Genomic DNA, 22,084 nt, shown 5'->3' with positions numbered 1-22,084 from the left:
ATTTTGGGGGGACATGTTCGTCGAACCATCGTCATGGGGAGTGCACGATTTTGTTAGTGTACCTTTAAAAACCCTCAACAATTCTAAACGGAAGAACGCAGTACAATGGAGACGGAAAATAAAAAAAAGTATTTACTACTGCGTGCTTTTCATTGATATTTGTGTTTAGTCACACGTGCCATTTTTCACAGCTCATTTTTAACGGACAAACCGACGGATACGCGTGTTGCATTAAAAGGGCTCATCATTTAAATATGATGCTGGATTTCTTGTTCTCTTCGAACCATGTGTGTTCCTAAAACCCCTTTGTCAGCATTGTAGCAATGCTTTCTTACACTATTTGCCTCGAAACGTTCGTATAGATTCCTTTAATCGTCTAGGACAATATGATTGAGAAAAGCTTACAGTAGTCGGGGTACAGGATTTTTCTTTTCCCATCTGAGCGTGTGAAGGTGGGATATAATAGCTTTGTAAAGCCAATTCCGGCCTGTTTATTGCTGGCTCGAACTGTGTACCATTCCTTACCACCTTACGAGAACTATAAAACGAACCAACGAAGAGAACAAGTCATCAGGCGCCAATTGAAACCAATAGCGAAATACATCCCGGATTTTAGTCGGCTGATGGTGGCTTTTTTCATACCGCTAACCTATTATCTAAGTAAGTAAATCACCGATTTGTGCGTGCAGCTCACCGTTGAACTGCAAAAGGCAACCGACAGCACCGAAGTAGCCCTCGTGCTCAAGGAACAAGGCTTTGAGCGTTCCCTTCGACCAGTAATCCATCGCGTACGCTAGCAGCTTCATCGAGATTGGATTCACGCGCAGAAAGTTGCCCACAAATACAACCTGGGAATGGGAGATACATTACAACAAATGGCGTCATGCGCAGATGCGATCGTTCTTCTTTTTGGCTTAACGATCTTCTATAAGGTCACGGTCTCTTGGCAGTTGTCGCTACGGGGGAACGGTCCGGATGGAATTTTATCCTCGGTCCTGCCGTGCTCTTTCAAAAATGGCTTACCTTTTCGATCTTCTCGTTGCTTGCGCACATGCGTGCGATCGAACCGATGTTGTTGGTGATCGTCACCAGAATAGCGTGTGCCAAATCCTCCTTGCTAACGCTCTGCCTTCTTTCCTCGAGATGCATCTGGCCGAAGCTGTCGAAAACGAAAAAGCCTCGGAATTAATATCAGGGAACTCCCAATTGCTTCCGCCTATCGCACGTACCTGGACGCGACCAACTCGCCGGGCAGCCCGAACCGCTCGTAGTCACCGCCGTAAATGTCTTTAACTAGCTTATCTACTTTCTTATGATCACCCTTCGTCGCTAACTGTATTGCTTCCTCGAATGTTTCACAGCCGGTGAGCAGACAGCATAGGCCCAGGAATGTTCCGCCGCCCAGGCTCGTGCCGGAGATGCGCTTGTAGTTGTCTGGGCCGCGCACCGCCAGCACCGATACGCCCGAGCCGACGTTCACCAGTATAAACGGGTACGGTTGACTAAAGTCAAACTTTTTCTTCGTACTACTGCAGGTACGAACCGAAAAAGAAAAAGAGGAAAGGCTTCATTAGTACGTATCACAAGAATCTCGGGAGGACCACTCAGGACTTACCTAATTTCATTGGCATTTTCCCAAAAGTAGCATTCACATTTGTTGTGCGTTTCGGTAAACAGAATCCCTTTGATCAACGCATCCAGCTCATCAAACTTGGCCAGCTTCATGTTGACGTTTACTCGGAAGTCTTCCTCGAACTTGAACGCACCACCTCCGGTCGCACAAACGGTCGTTACCAGCTGGGCCATGCCTTTAGATTTCGCAAGCCTCAGAAAGCTGAGCATTTCCGACGTTGGAAAGCGAATGAAGTGAAGCGATCCACGGCGACCCCGGATCACCACATCGTCCATCTGCAGGTGGCTATCCCGGTGGCCCGTCTTACCGTAGGCCGAATTCTTCGTCAGGTAGCGCCGAATGTTGCGCAGTATGCGTGCCTCCTGGTCCAGCTCACCCGGCGTGATGTCTTTCGGCTCGAAGTACACCAACTTCGTCAACGTGCCACCAATGTCCATGCCGAACCATGGCATCGCTGTAATCAGAGCAAAAACAAAAAAAAACAACATTAATTCAAATTTTAAATTCCAAATTCCAAAACTTAATGTACGGCGAAATGAAACAAAAACCCCAAACTAAGCAACAAACATATTCCTAGGAAGCACTTATCACTACCCCCGAAAAAAGATGCAACCTATAGGGCCGGCCTTTGCTGCTTCTTCATCAATCGGCGCTGCATCGTTCGGTTAAGGTCAGTTTCTTTTTTCTAACGTTTGTCAAATAAAACCAGCTGATCAGCATACACCACAGCTGACCTCCGCGCACGGTTGATCACGTGTTCGAACCTGTGCTGGTACATGATCCGCCATCGGATTCGATTGGAATCCTTGATTAGGTTATCAACAGAAGCTGTTTTAAAAATGGGAACTCGAAACGTCACCCTTATCAGGGAAAGGCAGAGAGGAGGCAACATGCAACCGCTACACGGGTAAAGGCAAAGGTCCAAAATCCAAAAACCCTCCGGTCTCATCGCAGCTGTCAGAGAATGTTCTCAAAAGTCATTATCAAGGACTCAGTGGTTGCATCAAGCAAAGCGCTGGGTTTTGAATCTTATCACCGCTGATTAGTCGCAGATAGAAAGTGATTTAGACAACGATACGCGACACGATTCGCGGCATGACTTTAAAAGACAACCTTAGAACAGCGGACCCACACGCCATAAACATGGAGGCGTGCGCTGCCTAAACATTTAAACACGGAACCGGTTTGGTCGGCCCACTGCACGTGCCCCCTTCTTGTCGATCACACAACATTTGGGATGGAGTGTAAAGAAAACATAAGGCACGAGCCGTGTGTGAACAGGATTCTGAAGGTATCCCTTAGGTATGAGCTGAAGATGATGGCTAGAGAAACACGTGAATACCTTCTGGAGTCTGGAATCTGGAGAGGGTGGCTGTTTGTTACTGACCGCTTTTGAAAGATGATTGATTTATGATTGATTAGACATGAAAGGTGAGTGGCGTGGTGAACCGTCGAGATGATGCTAGTCGGCATCAGTTATGGATGATGGCTTAGCGATACAAACAAAATTTGCATTCCAGCATCCCTGAGATTTAGAAGAGAATGATAAAGTTTAATAATGTTTAGCACTTTCTATCCTCCACAAATATTCGAGACGGCTTTTACAACATCATCCCTGTTCGGGGAGATAAGGAAGAACATAGATTGGACAGCAGGTTCCATCCTCCTGACGTTACTGGACGATCTTTAAGTTACAGTAGAAGCTGCTGATATAGATGCAGTTCAAACCACCGAAGCGATGAAGAAATAACTGGAAAACATAGACAGCTTTAGTGACAAGCTTTAGACCGCTTTAGTCTGAGGCGTTAGCCAAGAAATAATGGCAGCAGGAAGACTCTCTGGCTCAAGAAAGAATATTCTAAAAAATCGTTAAAATAAGCTATTATTTCACGTTATGGCGGTTACGGCAGCCTGTTATTCATTGTACATACATAAATATATAGCACAATGTGTGTGACCAGTTCTGGTCTCGACTAGTTGAGCCAATATATCAACCGCAATAGATGGTTTCAGAATAAAGTTGAGATGTAAGACCTTTCCAAGAAGTTTGATACCAACATGTATCCTCACACTGGTCCTGATCGACCATCGGGTTTCTTTGAAGCGTAAAAAGAAGCATTTCCTTCACAATTTAGATGAAGATAATAATAGTAATTATGGTAAGTAATAAACAGAACAACAAGAAACAAAGCCTTATCACAACCCAAAAAAAGAACTCACGATAAGCGAATAGAATGAAGGAAGGTCCAACAAAAACTAATCAAACTAATCCAGAAAAAAAGGTAGATGAACGATGCTTACACACTGGTCCCTCAATGGAATGTTCTGAAGTATCGGACCGGCTCTCGTCGGTCCACCGGGTATCGGGGTTCGATTTGCTGGCCATCGCTTTTCGCGTACGCCGCCTGGTGATCTCACCACCTTTGGTTTCGGTTGTACCCGGTGCTGCTGCTGTCTTGGCTGTTCGTCGCTTGTAACGACGCTGTTTGCGCTGGGAATGTTGCTGCTGATGACCACCGCTCGCACTGTTCACCGAGGACAGGCTGGACAGTATGGAGGTTATGGAACCGGCCGACGAGTACGACGAGGTGGCCGTCGACGTACGATGGAGTTCACGAGCACGCCGCCCGGACGTTCGTCGGATCGGTGAGGGCACAGTGGGACTACTGGTGCTGCTGCTGCTGCAGCCACCAACACCATCACCACCGCTGCCACCACTTTCCGCCGAAGACATTTTGCGTCTGGGCAGTCGGCGTACTGTGTGCCGGCTGTGTGATGTGGTGGAATGGACGGCGGCGTATTGCCGGTGCTGGTAGTTGGACGAATGGACGGAGGGCACGACGGTACCGTACAGTAGCCAGCGTGTCACAGTACTAGAGAGCGGTGGACCGAGCGGTGCGTCCAGTGCGTCCGTCTGTGTCCATTGTTCTAGGGCCCGCTCTTGACGCAAACGGATACCCCTTTCGATGTAAGCGTTCAGCGCCACCTGGTAAAGTGAAGTGAAGATGGATGGTTGTAAGGCTTACGTTAGGCTCATGGGAGGGTTGGTGTAACCGATTATGCCAATCGAATTCTTGTCCGGTGTCGGTAGGATTTAGGTGGCAGTAGCAACAGCAGAAGACTTGGCTTTTTTTTTTCTTATCATTCACTTTGGATAAATCCTTCACAAAGGGAAGTCATCAAGATTGCGTTTCATTATCTACAATGTTGTACTCAATATTGCAAAAGTGAACGAACAAAGATGGCGCTTCCACCTTACGCAACTCCGCTGAAGCGATTCTACAACATTCGCGGTATCGGTGTTGCAAGCAACGATTAACAACTCCACATCAAAAGCTTGCAGGGGTTCCTTTACAGACCTCTGGGCTGGTGCGTGCGCCATTCGATGATCGTACGTGTTAAATGATTCCACGCAGCTAAACATCGTAACGCGTTGTAACGATTTGTGGTTCACTTTTATCGACCTTGACATGACACTGAGCACGCATTTTGTGCATTGCACAGCAGCAACTGTTTATCGATGCTATCACAATCGTTTTCGGGATTTGTAAAGCACCAGTGATTGCACTCTTATCAATGATGGTTTGCAAAAAGTATTGTGTGTGTGTGTGTGTATACTACGATACGGCGCTAATAGGTTCAGGACGATAAATCCATCACTCAGCTTCTTCTCCCATCTAAAAAAGGCCCAGCGGGTCAATGTACAATCTTCTTCACGTTGCAAACTCATCATACAGATGAGTTACGTCAACGGCAAACGAATTATTTAGCAATTAACGAGTTTCATCAACTACCTCGCACTCCACAGACGGCGGGACGACGTGAAGCTAGTGATGAATAAGGCGACAAAAAAAAGCATTAGCATCTTACCATGGAGCAAAACCGAAAGAAGAAAGAATGGAGTGTGCTTGTTGTGTGCAAAACCATTTGGTCAAGGTTGGGAAAGCACATTTGCACAGGTGTGAAAGGAGTAACAACGAATGATCAAGCAAAACAGAAAAAAAAACCCTCGCGAATTGGAGGCTTTTTTTGATTAACATCACAAAGAGGCCTCAATGTTTATTGGTTTGATATGTTTGTAGACGTCAATGATGGGAGGTAAGAGGAGGGCAAATATAAATAAAAGCGGACAAGAATGCACATTTTATTCTCCATAACTAGAGTTATCGATGATTTTAGTATACAAATATTGCAGGGTTTGCGCTGAAGCTGTTGAAAAATTAACCTTTTCAAATAAAGGAACTCACTTGATAAGGGGAGTGCAAAATATGGAGAATTTTGGATGAGTTTCAGTTTCTATTTTAACCAGAACCAAAATTGTTCAAGACCAAGGATCTAAGCCATTACATATATACGATCAAAAGAAAAATATGTTCTCAATTTTGGAAAGAAATTGATCTTCTTACGGTACAAATAATTGTGTAAAGTTCTTTACAAAAAGTTCTTTTTGTAAAAATAATATTAAGAAAACTGTTCAAACATTGCGGTAAGAAAATAAAAATATCTGGGAATAAACATCGGGACATAGCCACAAAAAGACTAGAAAGAGTCAAACAACATTAAGACAATCTTCAATATGTATATCATGAGAAAGCGCCAAAATTCCTCGGGAATGCTTGTAATTTTAATTTAAATTAAATTATCAATCATCTCAGTAAAATCCCACTGGATTTAATTCAGGCACTATCTATTTTATTACATTTTACGAATTTTTAACCTCAAACCTTAGAAAACAACAACTGGGCAAATTTTGCTTTCAAACATAAAATACGACATTTGCACGAATATTAATTAAGACGAAATAATGAAACGTTTTAGAGAGTTGAAGCCATCCAAAATATTAATAAATTGAAAATCGTGTTTGATGTCAACTGACTCTAAATTTCCTTTCAAAACATTAGTTTGAACCTTTGAACCATGCGTTCAAAATGACACGGAAAACACTGCAGTATCGATGAAGAATTGACATTGTGTTCTACATCCATTTCCTTATACATAGATCTTTGAAAATTATTAAATATCTTTTGAAGGTTATTCAAGCTTCGTATGGAATGTCTTCGTATTCCAAAAAACAAAACCTTATCTTGTCGTTCAAATATGCTCATCAAACCGATGGATCACGAGCGATCGCTCACAGATGATTATCTTTTCTCTTGTGCTACGTATCCTCCTTCAGCACTTATTATGCAGAACACCGAAACATTCTACCGCTATCCATCTTCTATCAATAGAAATATGTATATGACGCACTATTACTGCCCTCTGCAGACGGACAAACTGTTTGATTTTCGGTTCCACGGTATGCGCACAAAAACACAAAACAATTAAGACACCATCCAAACAGAAGCCTCGCTAGAAGGCATTCAAAAGTTGCCTGGCTTTTTTTTTGTTTGTTTCGTTGTCGCCGGTTGTGTTTACCTCACATCAAAGTGCGCTTGAGGGTTAAATCATGAACGTTGGATATATATGCGGGGTTGGGGGTTCGCGATAATATGGCACACGTTTGGTGCGAGCCACGGGAAAAATGGCTGCTGGCTAAAAATGACGCAAATGGACGCCCATCCTACGCAAGTGTTGTTGGGAATTTGTGTTTTTTTTTTTTTTGTCTACCCAGCAGACCCACGGCAGACAAGAGTTAATGAAAGCTGGGTAGGTAATTAACTGCAAAAAAAAGACATACAAGGCAATTGGTTGGCTGGCCGGCCGCTCGTGCGCTCGAGAACGTGAACAGGAAACACCGTTCTGGAGAGTGATTATTTCCGCACGAAGTGTGAACTATCTCACACGAACTTCTTGCAAATCTAAAGCAATAGAAATCCATCAGTAAAGTTTGTTTACAGTTCCTTGTTTCCAATGGGCAAAGAATTGAACGGCACAGAGCGGCCCCTTTTTTGTAATGCGCTAGGTCAAGTCACGGGGACCCAACAGCCGGGCAAATGGAAATTAGTTTCCAGAGTTCAGTTTCGAGGTGAGTTTTGGCTTCGTTTCGCTCAGGTTGGTGCTTAAGTAACTTATGAGTTCCCGATCGACGGTGACAGCTAAGGCGAACTCCTCGTCGTCAATATTCTGAGCTTTCTGCCCTTAACGACGCACGGATTAAATGAGGTCGCATACGTATAGACATGCTTGTGACTGTGTTCTTACATTTCCTTGACTATCAGTAGATTTTAAATGAGTTGAATCGACATAACATAGACGAAACCTATCGCTTCTCCCAATATTTAGTAGTTAATTAACTGAAACAAATAATTCTCCTATATTATCAATTTATTCCCTTTTTCGAAGCGTTACTCAGTGTTCCAGTCGAACTTTTCGACGTATATCCCCGGCTCTAACGGTCACAAAATCTGCCTCATCTCTATACGAGCCGAGACTGTAATTATAGAATCAAACTTTCTCCATCCCAACCAACTTTATCATCATCAGCAACGAGAGGGAACTTTCCAGTTCACTTTGGCTTCCGAATCAGTGGCAGCGTAATACAACACGAACTTATAATCCACCAATCGGCTAATAAGGGCTGCAGGCAGCAGTGATTGCAAACAGTCTGTGAAATCTGGAGAGATCCCTCACCAACCTGACCGACCATTGAAACGCATCCACAACAACAAAAAAAAAAACACCCTCCAACCAACGAAAGAGAAGATGGCGCGGCTTGCACACACATTCAGCCGACCATCAGCGTGTTGCTGTGCATGTACTCGTTAACAGTGCTCTTGTGCTTGGTGTGCTGGATGATGATAACCTTCGCAAGAAGTATGAGCGGCTTATTTTTTGCGTTGGTCCAGTGGGGGGGGATTGTGTCGGAATCGGCATGAATTGGCAAATGTTGTGCCGGTTGTGCGATATGGGCAGCAAAAAGGCTCCACTCCACATCATGCTCGACTACCAGCGACTAGAAGCATCTACCCGTGTTTGTACGCGCGTGCTGCTGTGTTGGTTTGGCAGTTTTGGCAAAAAGTAATGCTCCCCCCGTGCTTGGCCGACATTAATGTTTTGACTAGCGAGATCTTCATTGCGACTCACAACAACATTGCCCGATGAGACGTGTTTTATTGGGCAAAACAACGCACAAGAAGAAGTGGTGTTGCGTCGGGCGGTACAGCATACAGCGCACACCTTCGTCAAAGGCGTAGTATCTGCACACCGGTTCTACTTGACCGTTGGACGATAAATCTTTGCGGAACGAAAAAAAAATGCACCACAACTACCTCGTAATTGATGTTCGTTGGAGAACACACACCAACATACTATCGTGTATTGCGTATCGCTTTAATCTTATCTAGTGTGGCGATTGGAAATGGAGGGAGGCTTTAGTTTTGGCCAAGGTACTACAGGTATACTTCCTGGAGAGGTAATAAGACATGCGGGGATAACTACGATTGGGACTCAGTGGAGCATTATGCACCATAAACAAGGTAAAGAATCTAGGTTTAGTAACCCGAGCAACAAAGAGTTGAGGTATTATCTGAGGACTTTGCTCATACTACTCGATCCCCTTATACTCTATAATTGACCTAATAACTATACTTAATAACTTAGTAACTTAGTAGACGACTGACTATCGAACTACGCGGTATCAGCAAATATAGTAAGTCATTCGATGGCCGGCATGACCTAGAAGGTCGTTAAGCCAAGAAGAAGGAGCTCATGGATCTGCTGAGGAATTAGTTACCCGCAAGAAGTTCAAACCTTGTGAATAGGTTTCCCTGTCGAATGATTCTTTTATTAGTAGTTTTGCTGCGTAAAGCACAGAAGAATAGTCAGTCAAGTATGAGTGCAGATCATCGAAAGTTTACCCCTTACTGATGAACTCCAAAGACTTGAAAGCATCCTCAAAGCTCGCAAAGAATCTCCACAAAACCAAAAATTCGTATTCCAATATCAACAAAGCACTCAACATCCCAGATCCGGTTTTCTTAATGATCGTTTTATCAATACTACAAGATCAGCGAGAAAAAACCAAAACAAAACCCGCTCTCTATCCACCAACAAAACACCTTCAAAAAATATATCCGATATGACGGAAATAACTGATGCTGATGATCGCTGCTCGGGCGATCGCGGACATGCGACCACCACACAAAGGCACGCACACACATCCTGTTCAGCACCATAAGATAAGATGTTGAAGATCACGCCATTAAAAAAAAAAGCTCACATCGACTGCTTGTCATTTTTGCACTCTTGCTACGGCCCCGGCAGGCCAAGGTAAACCTTCTAGGAGAGTAGAAGGAAAAAAAATCTAGGGTAATGCACTGAACTTTGCACCAATCTCATGACACGCGACATTGACGGCCAACGTGTGTGCGTCCATACGCGTGTCATGGCACGTGGACACACTCTCGTCCATTTTGTGTCGGACATGCGAGCGAGAGCAGCAACAAATGGCCACCAACAAACTGCAACACACTTCCGGTTCCGTTCGATCGCCGCAACTATGTTTCGGACTGGTTTCGTACGGCATACGATCACGATCTGATGACGATTTTTGCGCGCTGACCTACAAAATGCCTCTCTCTCCACGGGCTCCGGACGGTGTTCCATAACGTCACGAGAAGGTGTGTCTCGCAGCGCCTGGAATGTGCCGGCGCAATTTTGGGCGATCGTGTCGCTCTTATCGCACGCAAAACCTGTGGCTTAGAGGGAGAGTTGATCAAGATGGCACCCCATTTGTATTACAGCACCATCAGCCAAAACTTTCGGACACAAGGCTTTTGGAACATTCGCGTCCATTTAACGCTCCAGTTCGTGGCCACACATGCACGCACACACGTGCGTATGGCCTTTGTAGAGCGAAAGTGCAACACCGCCATTACGTCTTCGGCAACCGAACAAAATGGTCGATCGTGGGATGGTCAACTTATCAAAAGCCAAAACACTGGCTAAGTGAAGAGAAATCCCGCCGTGATTGGAGAATTGTGGAGACATTCGCAAGAGAAAATTGTACATGTGTATCTGTACAACTCCACCTGCGGTATCTGAAGGTGGTGTGGGGCATCATGCCCGCTCACCGAAACTACTTTCCCGCCCCTTCACCACAAGCGGTGGTACACATAACAACAAGGAAGCAAAAATTGAAGTCATGACCAATCTACTAGACCCTCTCTCCACAACCAACACACACACACAACCACAACCAACATTCCGCAAGCAATTACTAATGACCTGGCGTCGACTGACTGAATGGCGGCGCTAAGACAAACCCCCCTAACCGTTGGAAAGCCGTGAAGGGTGAGGTGTGCTCGCAGAAAAAAGTACCGCCAAATTCGGTTACACAATGCTCCTCCCGAGATTGTGCGATGGGAGGCGGTATCAGGAGAATCGCAACATTGCGTGTGGCCAGCACATCGTTGTGCAGATTCCACCGCAACTCTAACCACCTTTACCGTGATCGTCCAAGCAGTGTGCACACATTTATGGTCGAAAAGCGTGGCCAGTGTTAACACACAACCACACACCCGCTTGATAATTATTTAAACATCAATGAAAAAAACACACACCGTTGGCAGAAATGGGATGGCAACCCCTCCAAGGGTGGTACTCTTGACGGTTGCATAGCAACGAATGTTAGAAGCTTTTTCTAGCCGAATCACTCCTTCTCGTCGACATATTTTTGAACCAATCTTCCCAACTAAGACCAATTTCTTGAAGCTCATTTTGGTGGTTTGCTTGCTGCACTACTGCCAGTTGCTATCACATCCCGACGACACTTGACGACCAAGACACGACCGGTCATCATCAATTGATCTGCTTGATTGACACCTACGGTGGAAACTGCGAAAAAAATCCTGCAAAGCACGAACTACGACGACGACTAACGCGGTTTGCAAATACACTGGCCGGGAAGTATGACCTCTGGGCGTCTAGCACGGATCACGGTGGCCTCTCTTTTCACGGTATTTCCACCAAACCACACATACACGCACACGTCTCGAACGGTGTAACTTCAACAAAAATTTACGTGTTTCATTCACAAACCAATAACCCTCTAAAGCACGGCAAACACACACTCTCTCTCCTCCAGAGCTCTGCCTATGCAAATTCAAACAGCGAAGATCATACGATCATTCTCCCCAATTCGCGATAGGTGCTAGTTTCTGCGACACACGTTCACACACGCGCGCCCAACGACAGCGTATCAAGTTTTGTGCGACCCGCGAGGATCCAGTTGTCAATAGAAACTGAAACGCACACTCGTCGCTCCGTGTCGCTTTAGCAGTTGTGCGCGGCTTCGCGTTTGTTGGCTGCGCACCGATTATCAGATTTTCTCCCGAGCGAGCGCGCGCGCCGCTCCAAAGCGTTGAAGAGGCACGGTTTGGACAAGCAACGCGGTACGGAGATTGCGTACGCGTACGCTGTTGCGCAGATACGGAGAGCTGAGACCATTCATTCAAACGTCGCTGTTCATTCGGTTCATTCCGAACTGTCAGTGGCGAGCACCGATGATGGTGATGAAGTATAGCAATTATGGATGATACTGCTGAAGAACTTTATTTATTATTATATTGAACTTAGCACATTTCTGTACAGTTTCTGTGCATACATTGTCTACTCCGAGGCAGATAATTAATTGTCAAAAATTAATATCGATACAAAATTAAACATGGATGGATAATTATCAATACTTGCAGTTCAACGTAGCGCGTGTTGTTTCAAAATTCTTACTATCTTGACTTAAAGATCAGCTAGGTCATACCGGTCATCCAATGGTTTATTAGACTTATGGATACCGTATATTTAGTGGGATAGCCAGTCCTCAACAGCCGATTGGATACCCGATCCTGGTGCATTTGTAGGCGAATTCAACAACCCTGTACGAACGGTGGGAGAATGTCGTGAATTGTCACAGATGGCGCCCCATTACCTGCATTCATCTTGGAGAAAATTTGGAGGAACCAAGAGTTTCCTTTTCCTGTCAGTCTTTTATCGTCCAAAGTTTATGTGACTTCGCATAACATGTCCAGATTACTAGTTAAGATATTACATCAGAGCCGAAAGGTGTAGACAATTTATATCCCGGAGGATGCATCTGGCTTATTAACTTGATGGTCTATCTTATTGATTTGGGAGAAGCTCCTCTGGCGTTCAAAGGTGATTTACTTGCTATAACGACAACCATTCCTTTCTAGAGGAAGGTCGCCCCACTGGCACAAGTGCTGCAATTCCAACTAGTTAAACGGGGTTAGAGATCAGATGCACATTGGTATGTGTTACAGCACAGATCAATGGACAGGTGTTTTATAAAACACATAGCTCAAAATATGAGCCTTTTTATGGATTTCGTAATAAGGTCTGATGATATAATTTTTACTTGAAGTATGACGAGTTGGACAGATAGTCTAGATAGTGCCACTGTACGATGAAACTTACCTAAACCTTATACTTGATTATATCTTATTTTTTTTTTTTTTTTTTTATTCATAAGGGACGGCCAGGCCGTATTGCTGATTATATCTTATTGTAACAACAAATATGCAAGAGCTCCAAATACAATAATATAATCCCAATTGGATCGAATCAGATACAATTCAGAATCCTAATCGAATCCCTTTCGGATCGGATCTGAGCTTTTAATTTTCCGAGTCCTGATTCTGCCAACACTACTTCGTTTACTTAAGTTATCCCAAGCGGGGTCAGTCCTGTATTATTTGTGCATAGGATCAGATTGTCAGGCCCCTATTGGGCTAACTTTGTTGCTGGAATGACAAAAGAACACACGGCCAGAATAGACGAGGCATTGCATCTGTAAGATTGAGTGATGGGTGCGATGAACAATAGACAGAACATTCATAGTTAGTGGTCTAAATGTCAACATCACCGGATGAGTAATAAAACAAAATTGAGAGGACCAACTAGGAAACTTTGCTTCTACAAATAAAGTAGTTTTTGCTAGCGGTCGCAGCTCAACTCAAGCTTAAACCTTCTGCGTCTGCCATTTCTTCCTTACTTGAATTTATTTTACTGATAAATGACGAGGGAGACACTGTATCTCAGATGGTTCCATGTTTTCTTGCTAAGATATTACAACTAATACACCGGAAGGAAACTCTAACTGATAAGGTTGAATCGTGCACTGAACGTAAAACGACCACAATATCTGACCAGACACTAAAATGGTGATTCATCAACACCTGTAAAAATCCAGTAAAAATCTACATGAATGGACCAAGGTCAGATGTATAGATAATGATGAACAGAGCACCAACATGCAAATCGATAATTGGCAAACAGCCGGATGGTCAAAAACTTGACTTGATCTTGCAAATGGACGAAGGGAAATATTTGAAAAACAAGGATTGTTTTGACAATTTTAATTCAAAATTTGTATGACTATGGCTAATAATTCAACCCTTTAATGTTCAAGATGTGCTTCACTTCTCACACTTATACTTTACTTCACTTCAAAGGAAGGATCGTTACAACGCAACAGTTCAGCACGCACATTTCTCCATGCTAGACTCTAATAAATCTCACAATAAATTATTCACCCTATTTTGACCGATAATCTTTGTTCCATTATCAAAGAGGAACTTTATTGCACCTTTTTTATTTCTACCCACGAAATTGAGAACGATCTACACTCATTAGATCGACACAAATTAATAAACTCACATCGTTTGACAACCGATAAGACATCGGGTAGAAAGAAAAAAAACAGCAATGACGATTTCCAACAAAAGCGAGAGGAATGATAATTATTTCTAATGCATCATTACTCTCCAGAGGTTGGTCGTACCACTTGAACCGAGCAGTACTTCAAACGGACCACGATTTTCTCAAGGGCTTTTCTCGCGGGGGTCTTGCTTTTTTTCCATATTGAATAACCAGAGTTCCATTGAGTTTGCAAAACTCACAGTGCCGATTGGAGTGACGGTGTGTAACAGGGCAAGATAACTAACCTGGAGCGATAACAACCGCCGGTCAAAATCTGCGTGGAAAACGACCCTGGTGTGTGGGTTGGGGGTCGTGCTATTGGGGATACCTACTTCATAAGTGGATGTAATTTATGATTGCAGCTTATCAGTGCGCTGGAAACTGGAGTGCGCACTAAGCATCACATTTCGCATCCAGTTCCAGTACATTCGTTCTCATAATCTGTGTGTAATATGAGGCTCAGTACAATCAACGTGGGAGTACGCACACGAATGGATTCTGAAGGTGATACGTTTTCTTTTAGTTTCGTTTTCTGCCACGTGCCAAATTTTGTCCTAACCATCATCACATACGATCATCAATTATTCTTGCCGATTTTTTTTCGTTTCTTTTCAACTGTTCGCTCAGGGAAGCGGGCAATTAACACACAAGTCCCGCTGACCCCGTTTTCAAGCCCATACCGCAAAATGAGGATGATGTGAGGATGATTTCTTGAAAAACAAAGTTGAACAATAAATATCTCACAATAAAATGCAACTTTCACTTACCTTTGCGTACTACTTCGGTGCTGCCTGTCGCTTCACTGCTGCTCTCCATGATGGTGCATTAAATGGTAAAACCTGGCAATTCCCTGCGCAAATGAGGATGAATTTTTCTCGTCGATTTTGTTGCAATCAAATGCTCACTATACGCATGATGTGTGACGAAGGGATTAGATTAAAATACTATTGTTTCCTGACTTTGCTTCAATACGGAACGGTATTTTGGTTGTTGTAATTCTGCTGTTAAACACAAACACACGCACACACACACCCTTTGATATGGGAATACTTTATAACTGCTCCATTCACGAGCGTGCCTGTCCTATCTTCGAGCGTTGCACATTGCGAATGGAAACGTACGCAGATCACTTGATTATCGTTTACTACGAGTGCGACTAGCTTCCAGGGACGGCGACTGCATTCTTCGCTGATTGCCTCTCTACTTTACCACCAGACGGAGGAGGGCCGACCACCACCACTTACACCCGCCAGACACATTAGGCTGGTACGTACGTAAACAAACAGTTCTGCCTGCCTGTGGCCCTTCTGCTAGGTTAGCAAACGATATCCGCTGCAGCGAGTAGCGAATTGGAGAAAGTTTCGTGCAAATAGGTCCGCGATCTGCTTAACCATAAACTGAGGGTGGGTAACGTTTTTCCGTGAATTAAACTGACCAATACTTCTTTTTTTCTTCTGCTCGTACTATCTGTCTGCCACCGTGTTAGCGCCGCGCTCCAGTGATCGATGATGTCGGTAAAATTTGACTCGTATCTCGTGGCGGTACGGTCGATTTTCGATGCTTTAACTACCTAGGCCTGGTTGCTGCAATACTTCTCACGGGAATGAACACTAAAATCTTTCTTACTACCGGCTACAAACACGTAACACACTTTAAAAGCGAATTTTTACAATATTTATCCGTCTTGCTGTGCGTTTCGCTGAATGGCCATGTTTGTTGTGACAGCTAGCTGGCACGGGTGCATCTACATGGCGTAGTTGAATTCTGCAGGAAGAATCGGGATAGAGGAGACCGGGAAAATGAAAGTTTTTCTATAGAAATCAGACTTCAGAAATCAGAAATCATTAAAATATTAAAAAATTTCGATAATTTATAATTTTTTGTGGAATTGATAGATTTTTTAGGGTTGAAATAAAACACTGAAAGCCAGAAATCCGATCCGAACCGAGAACCGCTTGAAAAAAAAACCGTTCAAATCTTCACCGATTCAAAACTTCACTGCTACGCGCGCACACACACACAAACTGCTGAGATTGAAGTGAACGGTAGCTTTGCAGGATCAAATTTATTGTTGTTTTGCACAACTTTTCGCAAGCAGCAGCGATTAATGATGGCAGAAGCAGAAAAAGAGTGTAAGCAAATAGAAATAGCCGTCCAACGTCACCGGAAGATGTTGCATTACGTGACCAAGAAGTGTGTCCCTTTGCTGGAAACAAGTAAGTACACAGGTTGGGTCCTTGTGTAGGAAAACAATAAACATCTAGGATAAACGTATGGTGCTCCACCGTAGAGCTAAAGGAAGCGGATGAAAAGTCTGTCTCGTGGAAGGAACGAGCGCTAAAAGCGGAAGCCAGAGTGGCCCTGTTGGAGCGCCAGCTAGAGGATAAAGTTAACCAAATGAACAATTACAAAAGGTATATTATTTCCCTTGCTTTTTCCATACCCAAAAGTTTTCTATTTTTCGTTCCGTTTTGCTGCAGATTGTACGAAGGACAGTACCAAGTGATGATCAAGATCGGTTCCGTGATGGGTGAAATCGTATGGAAATCGTTCAAAAGTCAATCGAACGTAAAAATGCTCATCCAAGCCCAAGAAACGATGCAAAAGTATTGTGCACTAACGAAAGGTTTAATTGATTCGTTCCTTACCGCGTACGGCGTTAATCCACCTCCGTTGCAATCCACGGAACACGTATTTGTAATATCGGTTCTAGGAGCAATCACGAATTTGGCAGCCTTTACCGAAGGAAGAGCATTTCTGGCCCAGCAAGAAGAAATGGTACAACTGATGAAAAAGATGGTACTCGGTCAGGAACAGTGGAGCTGTACACAGTTTCGCTTGATGAAGCGTATGGTGCTAACGTTCGCGTACAATATGTCGCTGGAAGATCCGGTTGCTTATTTCATGCTGAGCGAGGAAAGGCTTGTCAGTTGTGTTCTTCGTTGTTTGAGTTTGAACGATCCTACCGATGTGGTAGCGGTTGCGGTGGCTATTATCTATCGCTTGCTTAGTACATCGCTTCAGGCAGGGATCCCTTCGGCATTGCCAGAAAAGGTGTGATGTGGTGTAAAATGGACGGAAGTAAGGGAAATTCACAGATCTTTACTTTCCTTGCAGATTCCGTGGACAATGATAAAAACGATGAAGGACTCTACGGACACACAATTGGGAGATATTGCGACGAGTCTTTTGAACGTCATGGAGATCTCAGAGGCTGCTGGGATCTAGTTTTCATCATTTTATTATTTTTTTTTGTTTATATATAAAAAAACACTTTAATAAGACGTTCATAATGGTAACTAACTTCCTATAGAACGATTTTATATAATATTGTTGCTTCCTCTGCGAAATTTATCTGATTTCAACGGCGATTTTAAATAGGAAAGCCTGCGATCTACTGTCCGACATATGGTTTGCTTACAGCGGTACCGGGATTCATTAGGAAATGTCAAATTTTGTAAACAAAACATCCAAACAAATCCAGGAAGCCGCATATTTGGTCACGTTTGTTCAGAATGGAAGGTAAATTTCCGTTTTATTAGATTTTAATCATATTTCTACATCTACTAACCGGGTTTTATTTGCAGCTCCTTCGTTTATGCTTAGTTTGGTGCGACCAGAAGAACGGGAAAAGGATGCTGTTACAGCCAAACAGTACCTCAGTCTTGATCCGGTGCATTGTAGGAGCAAAAAGAAGGTGCTACGAACGAAGCCAAAAAAGAAACTTTCACGCAAAGAAATCAAAGAATTGGGACTCTACACTTTACCACCCGATACGGTAAAGTACGCAGATGCGTTAAAGCTGCACCGGATGTGGTGTGGATATTATCAGACAATTTTCCCTTCTGAATTGCCAGACGTGACCGAGGCTCGATACAATACGGCTGTGTATGTGCATTTTTATTCTTTTACGTTATGTGTGTACCAAGTACTAAATATTTCTATATTTTTTTTATGATCCTTTCAGAGCTAGCTTGCTAAAGGCCGATTATCATGGAGCGAAAATTCAAATCATCCGCTCGAAACAGTCCAGCGTGGTAGGCATGAAAGGAATCGTTGTGCTCGATACGAAAGGAACCTTCAAGATGGTGTCGAAGGATGATAAATTGCGAAGTAAGTGTAATATGCGCATGGGAATATTTTGGCCTGATTGATTAAGAATGTGTATGTTTAATAATGTTTTCAGCAATACCCAAAAACGATTCCCAGTTTGAAGTGATCTGCAAAGATCAGATAGTGACCATTTTCGGCAAACATCTAAATGCTCGGCCTGCGGAACGATCGGTTAAGAAAGCTAAAACGTTTGCTTTTCCGGATTTATAACGGTAACGGGAAGTGAAGACCGTTTGAAAAATAGTATAGAACAATTTTGTTTGCTGATTTCTTCTTTAATACTTCCAGTTACGTAAAGAAAATTAATGAACTCTAAAATCGATTTCAAATGTCCAACAAATCGAAATAGGATTACAAGAGAGATGAATTAGCTGCAGATTAACTGCCGTAGAAGATAACGATCGAATAGTAATATTGTTTCAGTGTTATATTAGATGATTAATAATTGATGTGATTTGCTGCATTCAATTTCTACTAAATTGAAGAGCAAAAAACTTCAATTCATTTAGCTTTTTTTTTCAAAATGCTATCATAACTTCCGCTATTGTCCGACAGATGTCGCTTTTGGTAAATTTTCAAATTTAGGGATATTTCAGTTCGTTACTGCCTGCTTGAGTTGGGATGAATTAAAGAGCAAATTAAATTGATAAAATAAATAAAAAAAACTTTATACGATAGAAAGGAAAATGTAGATCATCTGATCGATCACCTAATAATTGAAGAGACATTTCTGGCTAAAATATTTCAAATTCATATTGTTTAGTTGCATCTTTATTTTATGGTAAATGCTCTACAACACCCCGCCATCAAAACGATATGAAAAAAAACGACAAGAAATAAATAAATACGATTTTTTCAAGCGTTTCTGCAATTACACACTATTCATCATTGTTTCTTTTTTTTTTTTCACTTACACGCAAACGATTTCCCATCATGCCTTGTTCATTCGCGTCAGACTAATGGTCAGCTTTTGTTAGTTTGAAAGCCACCATCGTGATGTTCTCGTAGCAACACCTTAAAAAAAGGTGTGCACCACGAAATCGGGAGCAGCAGTAGATAATGTTCGTACGTATGATTCGATTGTGAATCCACTTTCGACAAACGAACGATCCCCTTGCGCGATCCATATAAGAATCGATGCCTGATGTGCCCAATGGTAGGACCGCTCGGCACCAAACGATAGGAGTGCAGCACGATACGATTCAACGCAGGGACAAAATTGAGTTATGCTTGGGCATTAAAATTTTATCCTTCATCTTCCGCTTAGAAAATTGAAAAGGGGATTTGCCACTTTGAAGTAGTGAGCAATTTTCTCCCACCGTCCGTGTTTTTGCTGAATGTAGCGCACCAGAATGCGAATGGGTGCTTTTAGTAACATCGAGGTACGGGTTTCTGGTGCGCTAGTCATCGTCGCCCCGAACACTCCAGGTTTCGCAATCAGAACGCTAGTCGCCGTCGGATGTGCCGTCGATTAAAAGCAGTCAAAGCAGTCACCAATCAGTGCTACCGAGTGGTGGTAGTGGGCCCAACACATCGTTCATCATGTGCCAATGTGCTCGATAATGCACGGTCGAGCCACAGCAGCGCTGGCCCAGCAGTATACGGACCATTCCTCGAGGGCTATTTATCGTACGGTGTGCGCTTCTTACCATCCCGGTCCCTGGTGACATCGGCGGATAATGTAAAGCCGTTATTATTATTTTGGATCATCCCTTTGAAGAGTGTGGCACCCGGCTACTACTTCAAAGGGCACAAACATTGTGTCGTAGGCAAACGGTAGACGGATAGACACGACGATCCCGATGCGTTGATGAAGTGGATGTGGCCAGTAGTTCGTTCGTTGGCAGCTTTTTATCACATTGAACATCTTCCAACCGTCTGGAGCTCTGGGATGAGTCTTTTGGGCATCAGCTAACCGAGCGAGGATACTGTGTAGCTAAAGCGAAATAAGGAAAATCCGTTTTTCTCCAAATGGATGCCATCAAATCCAATCATGTCCCGCTGGAGGTGGGATTCGAAATGTCGAAATGGAGATATCATTATTAATTCCTCATTAAGCGACGGCATCTTGGTAAGTCCGGTCTCCCCGGGGAACAATTAGCGGGTAAAGGGTAGCCGTTGTAAGACGATACCATGCGCTTGATCCGAAAGAATTAATACGTTAATACTTACAGGCGGGGATTGGGTTGAGATTTCGAAAGGAAAAAGCGTACGCTATTAATACACGCACACACGCCCGTTCGGTAATGCCATTCGCGCATCAGAAAGGATATCGCAAATTGAGTTACAATTAATGATGAATAATTCAGGTTTGGAAGTATTTCTTCTAGAATTTCGAATTAGGTTATTAATATTTGATAGCTACGGGGTGCTACGGGTTCATACTAAGTCTATTACCGGAAGAGAAAATGGAGCAGTTTCTTGAATCTTTTTTATACTTAACAATGTAATTTAATAAATTTCAAAAATTTGGGGGTAATTATATTTTTTTAATTATATTTTTTCACTAGTGTGTTGCTACAGTGCAACTGCGATGTAGTTTTCTCTAGTGTCACAGCTTAACTTTTTTTGGTTCATTTTCTGTTTTGCTCTTTACATTATTTATTTGATTTGGTTTTTATTATTTGTTTTTGGTTAAAATCGGAGCTTTGTTGATTTATTCGTTCTTTTATTTTTTCTATTTGATTATTTTTTATATTTTACTTGTTATTTTACTTCTTTTGTTTTCATACTAGTTTTGCTATTATTGTTTGGAATTGTGTTGTATCCAAAATGCTTTATTAAAAATTATTAAAACTATTTCCATCCATTTATTTATTTCAAATGTGAGGGCTCTTTGCCGTTTGATGAATAATTTTCATCTACTTTAATCCCGAATAGTTTTATACTATTTTCTTGTTTTCTTTTTTTGTCTATTCGTTAGTAATTTAGTTTTAGCTATTCTCCATTAGGTAAGGGATTTTTTTAGATTGTTTATAGTAATTTAGTTAATAGTAATTTATGTCTATTTATCACCTAGATAACACAGTCACCCTATCTAAAGTCTATAATGGTTATCGGATATTCAACAAATCAACTTCTTCTAATGATTAATTTAATGTATTTTTCAATTGCAGTGTTTTTCTTTGTCTTTTTGTTTTCTTTCTTTTTGTATTGATTCTACAATATATTTAGTATATTTTTTATTTCACTTAGCACAAAATCTTCCTTTTGTAGGAACTTAGGACATTTAACTACACCATTTGTCCAGCTCTTCTAATAATAATTCCAACTCTTCAAATACATATAAATAGTGCTACAGAAGGTCTCCAACACTGCGGTGTCTTAAATTAGGCTTAAACTCGTTTGATTGGTGTGGTTTATTAAGCGGCTTTAGTGATTGTTTAGCAGGTAAGCTTAATCATACGATAAAGTAGAGTTTTTGATCCTCTTTTTCGCCATACGAAAGAAAGTTGAAATCTACCACCAAACTGTCCGCAAAGTTATTGGTGGCTTTGATGAACAAAACGTGTGGTTGGTGGGATTTTTTGGGTTCAAAACTCAGCCCTTGTCTATTGTTACTCTTGGTTAATCACAAAACTTTCCATTAGTTGGTCGACCACTATAAACAGGTGTGGGCTTTACTTTTAATGAGAGCAACTTTTTACTTCGAACTCCTTTTTTTTTCAAATTCGAGTGCTC

General features: G+C 42.5%; 3 protein-coding genes across 4 annotated transcripts; 2 read left to right on the top strand and 1 right to left on the bottom strand.

Moving 5' to 3' along the window:
- Positions 1–647: 647 nt before the first annotated feature.
- On the bottom strand, positions 648–15,119 carry LOC126568142 (pantothenate kinase 3). 2 transcript variants are annotated; one of them, XM_050224567.1, is made up of 6 exons: positions 15,058–15,119; positions 3,935–4,619; positions 1,616–2,087; positions 1,230–1,529; positions 1,024–1,159; positions 648–848 (listed from the first exon to the last, which is right to left on the bottom strand). In XM_050224567.1, the coding sequence occupies exons 2-6, from the start codon at positions 4,365–4,367 to the stop codon at positions 657–659; spliced, it is 1,533 nt and encodes a 510-aa protein (XP_050080524.1). In that variant the 5' UTR covers positions 4,368–4,619; positions 15,058–15,119; the 3' UTR covers positions 648–656. The 2 variants fall into 2 exon arrangements, with proteins under 2 accessions (XP_050080524.1, XP_050080525.1); XM_050224568.1 differs by lacking the exon at positions 3,935–4,619 and having other exon boundaries at positions 15,058–15,094.
- Positions 15,120–16,392: 1,273 nt separating this feature from the next.
- LOC126567545 (uncharacterized) lies at positions 16,393–17,518 on the top strand. Its single transcript, XM_050223762.1, has 4 exons — positions 16,393–16,506; positions 16,581–16,704; positions 16,771–17,344; positions 17,408–17,518. Exons 1-4 carry the CDS (start codon positions 16,398–16,400, stop codon positions 17,516–17,518), a joined length of 918 nt encoding a protein of 305 aa, XP_050079719.1. The 5' UTR covers positions 16,393–16,397.
- Positions 17,519–17,805: 287 nt separating this feature from the next.
- Positions 17,806–18,613, top strand: LOC126567544 (ribonuclease P protein subunit p29). Its single transcript, XM_050223761.1, has 4 exons — positions 17,806–17,812; positions 17,878–18,178; positions 18,258–18,403; positions 18,477–18,613. The coding sequence occupies exons 1-4, from the start codon at positions 17,806–17,808 to the stop codon at positions 18,611–18,613; spliced, it is 591 nt and encodes a 196-aa protein (XP_050079718.1).
- Positions 18,614–22,084: the final 3,471 nt, after the last annotated feature.

Source organism: Anopheles maculipalpis, chromosome 2RL, assembly GCF_943734695.1.
Source record: "Anopheles maculipalpis chromosome 2RL, idAnoMacuDA_375_x, whole genome shotgun sequence".
Classification (NCBI taxonomy): domain Eukaryota; kingdom Metazoa; phylum Arthropoda; class Insecta; order Diptera; family Culicidae; genus Anopheles; species Anopheles maculipalpis.
Note: the sequence above shows the minus strand (reverse complement) of the source record. Positions and strands in the feature narration are given on the sequence as shown.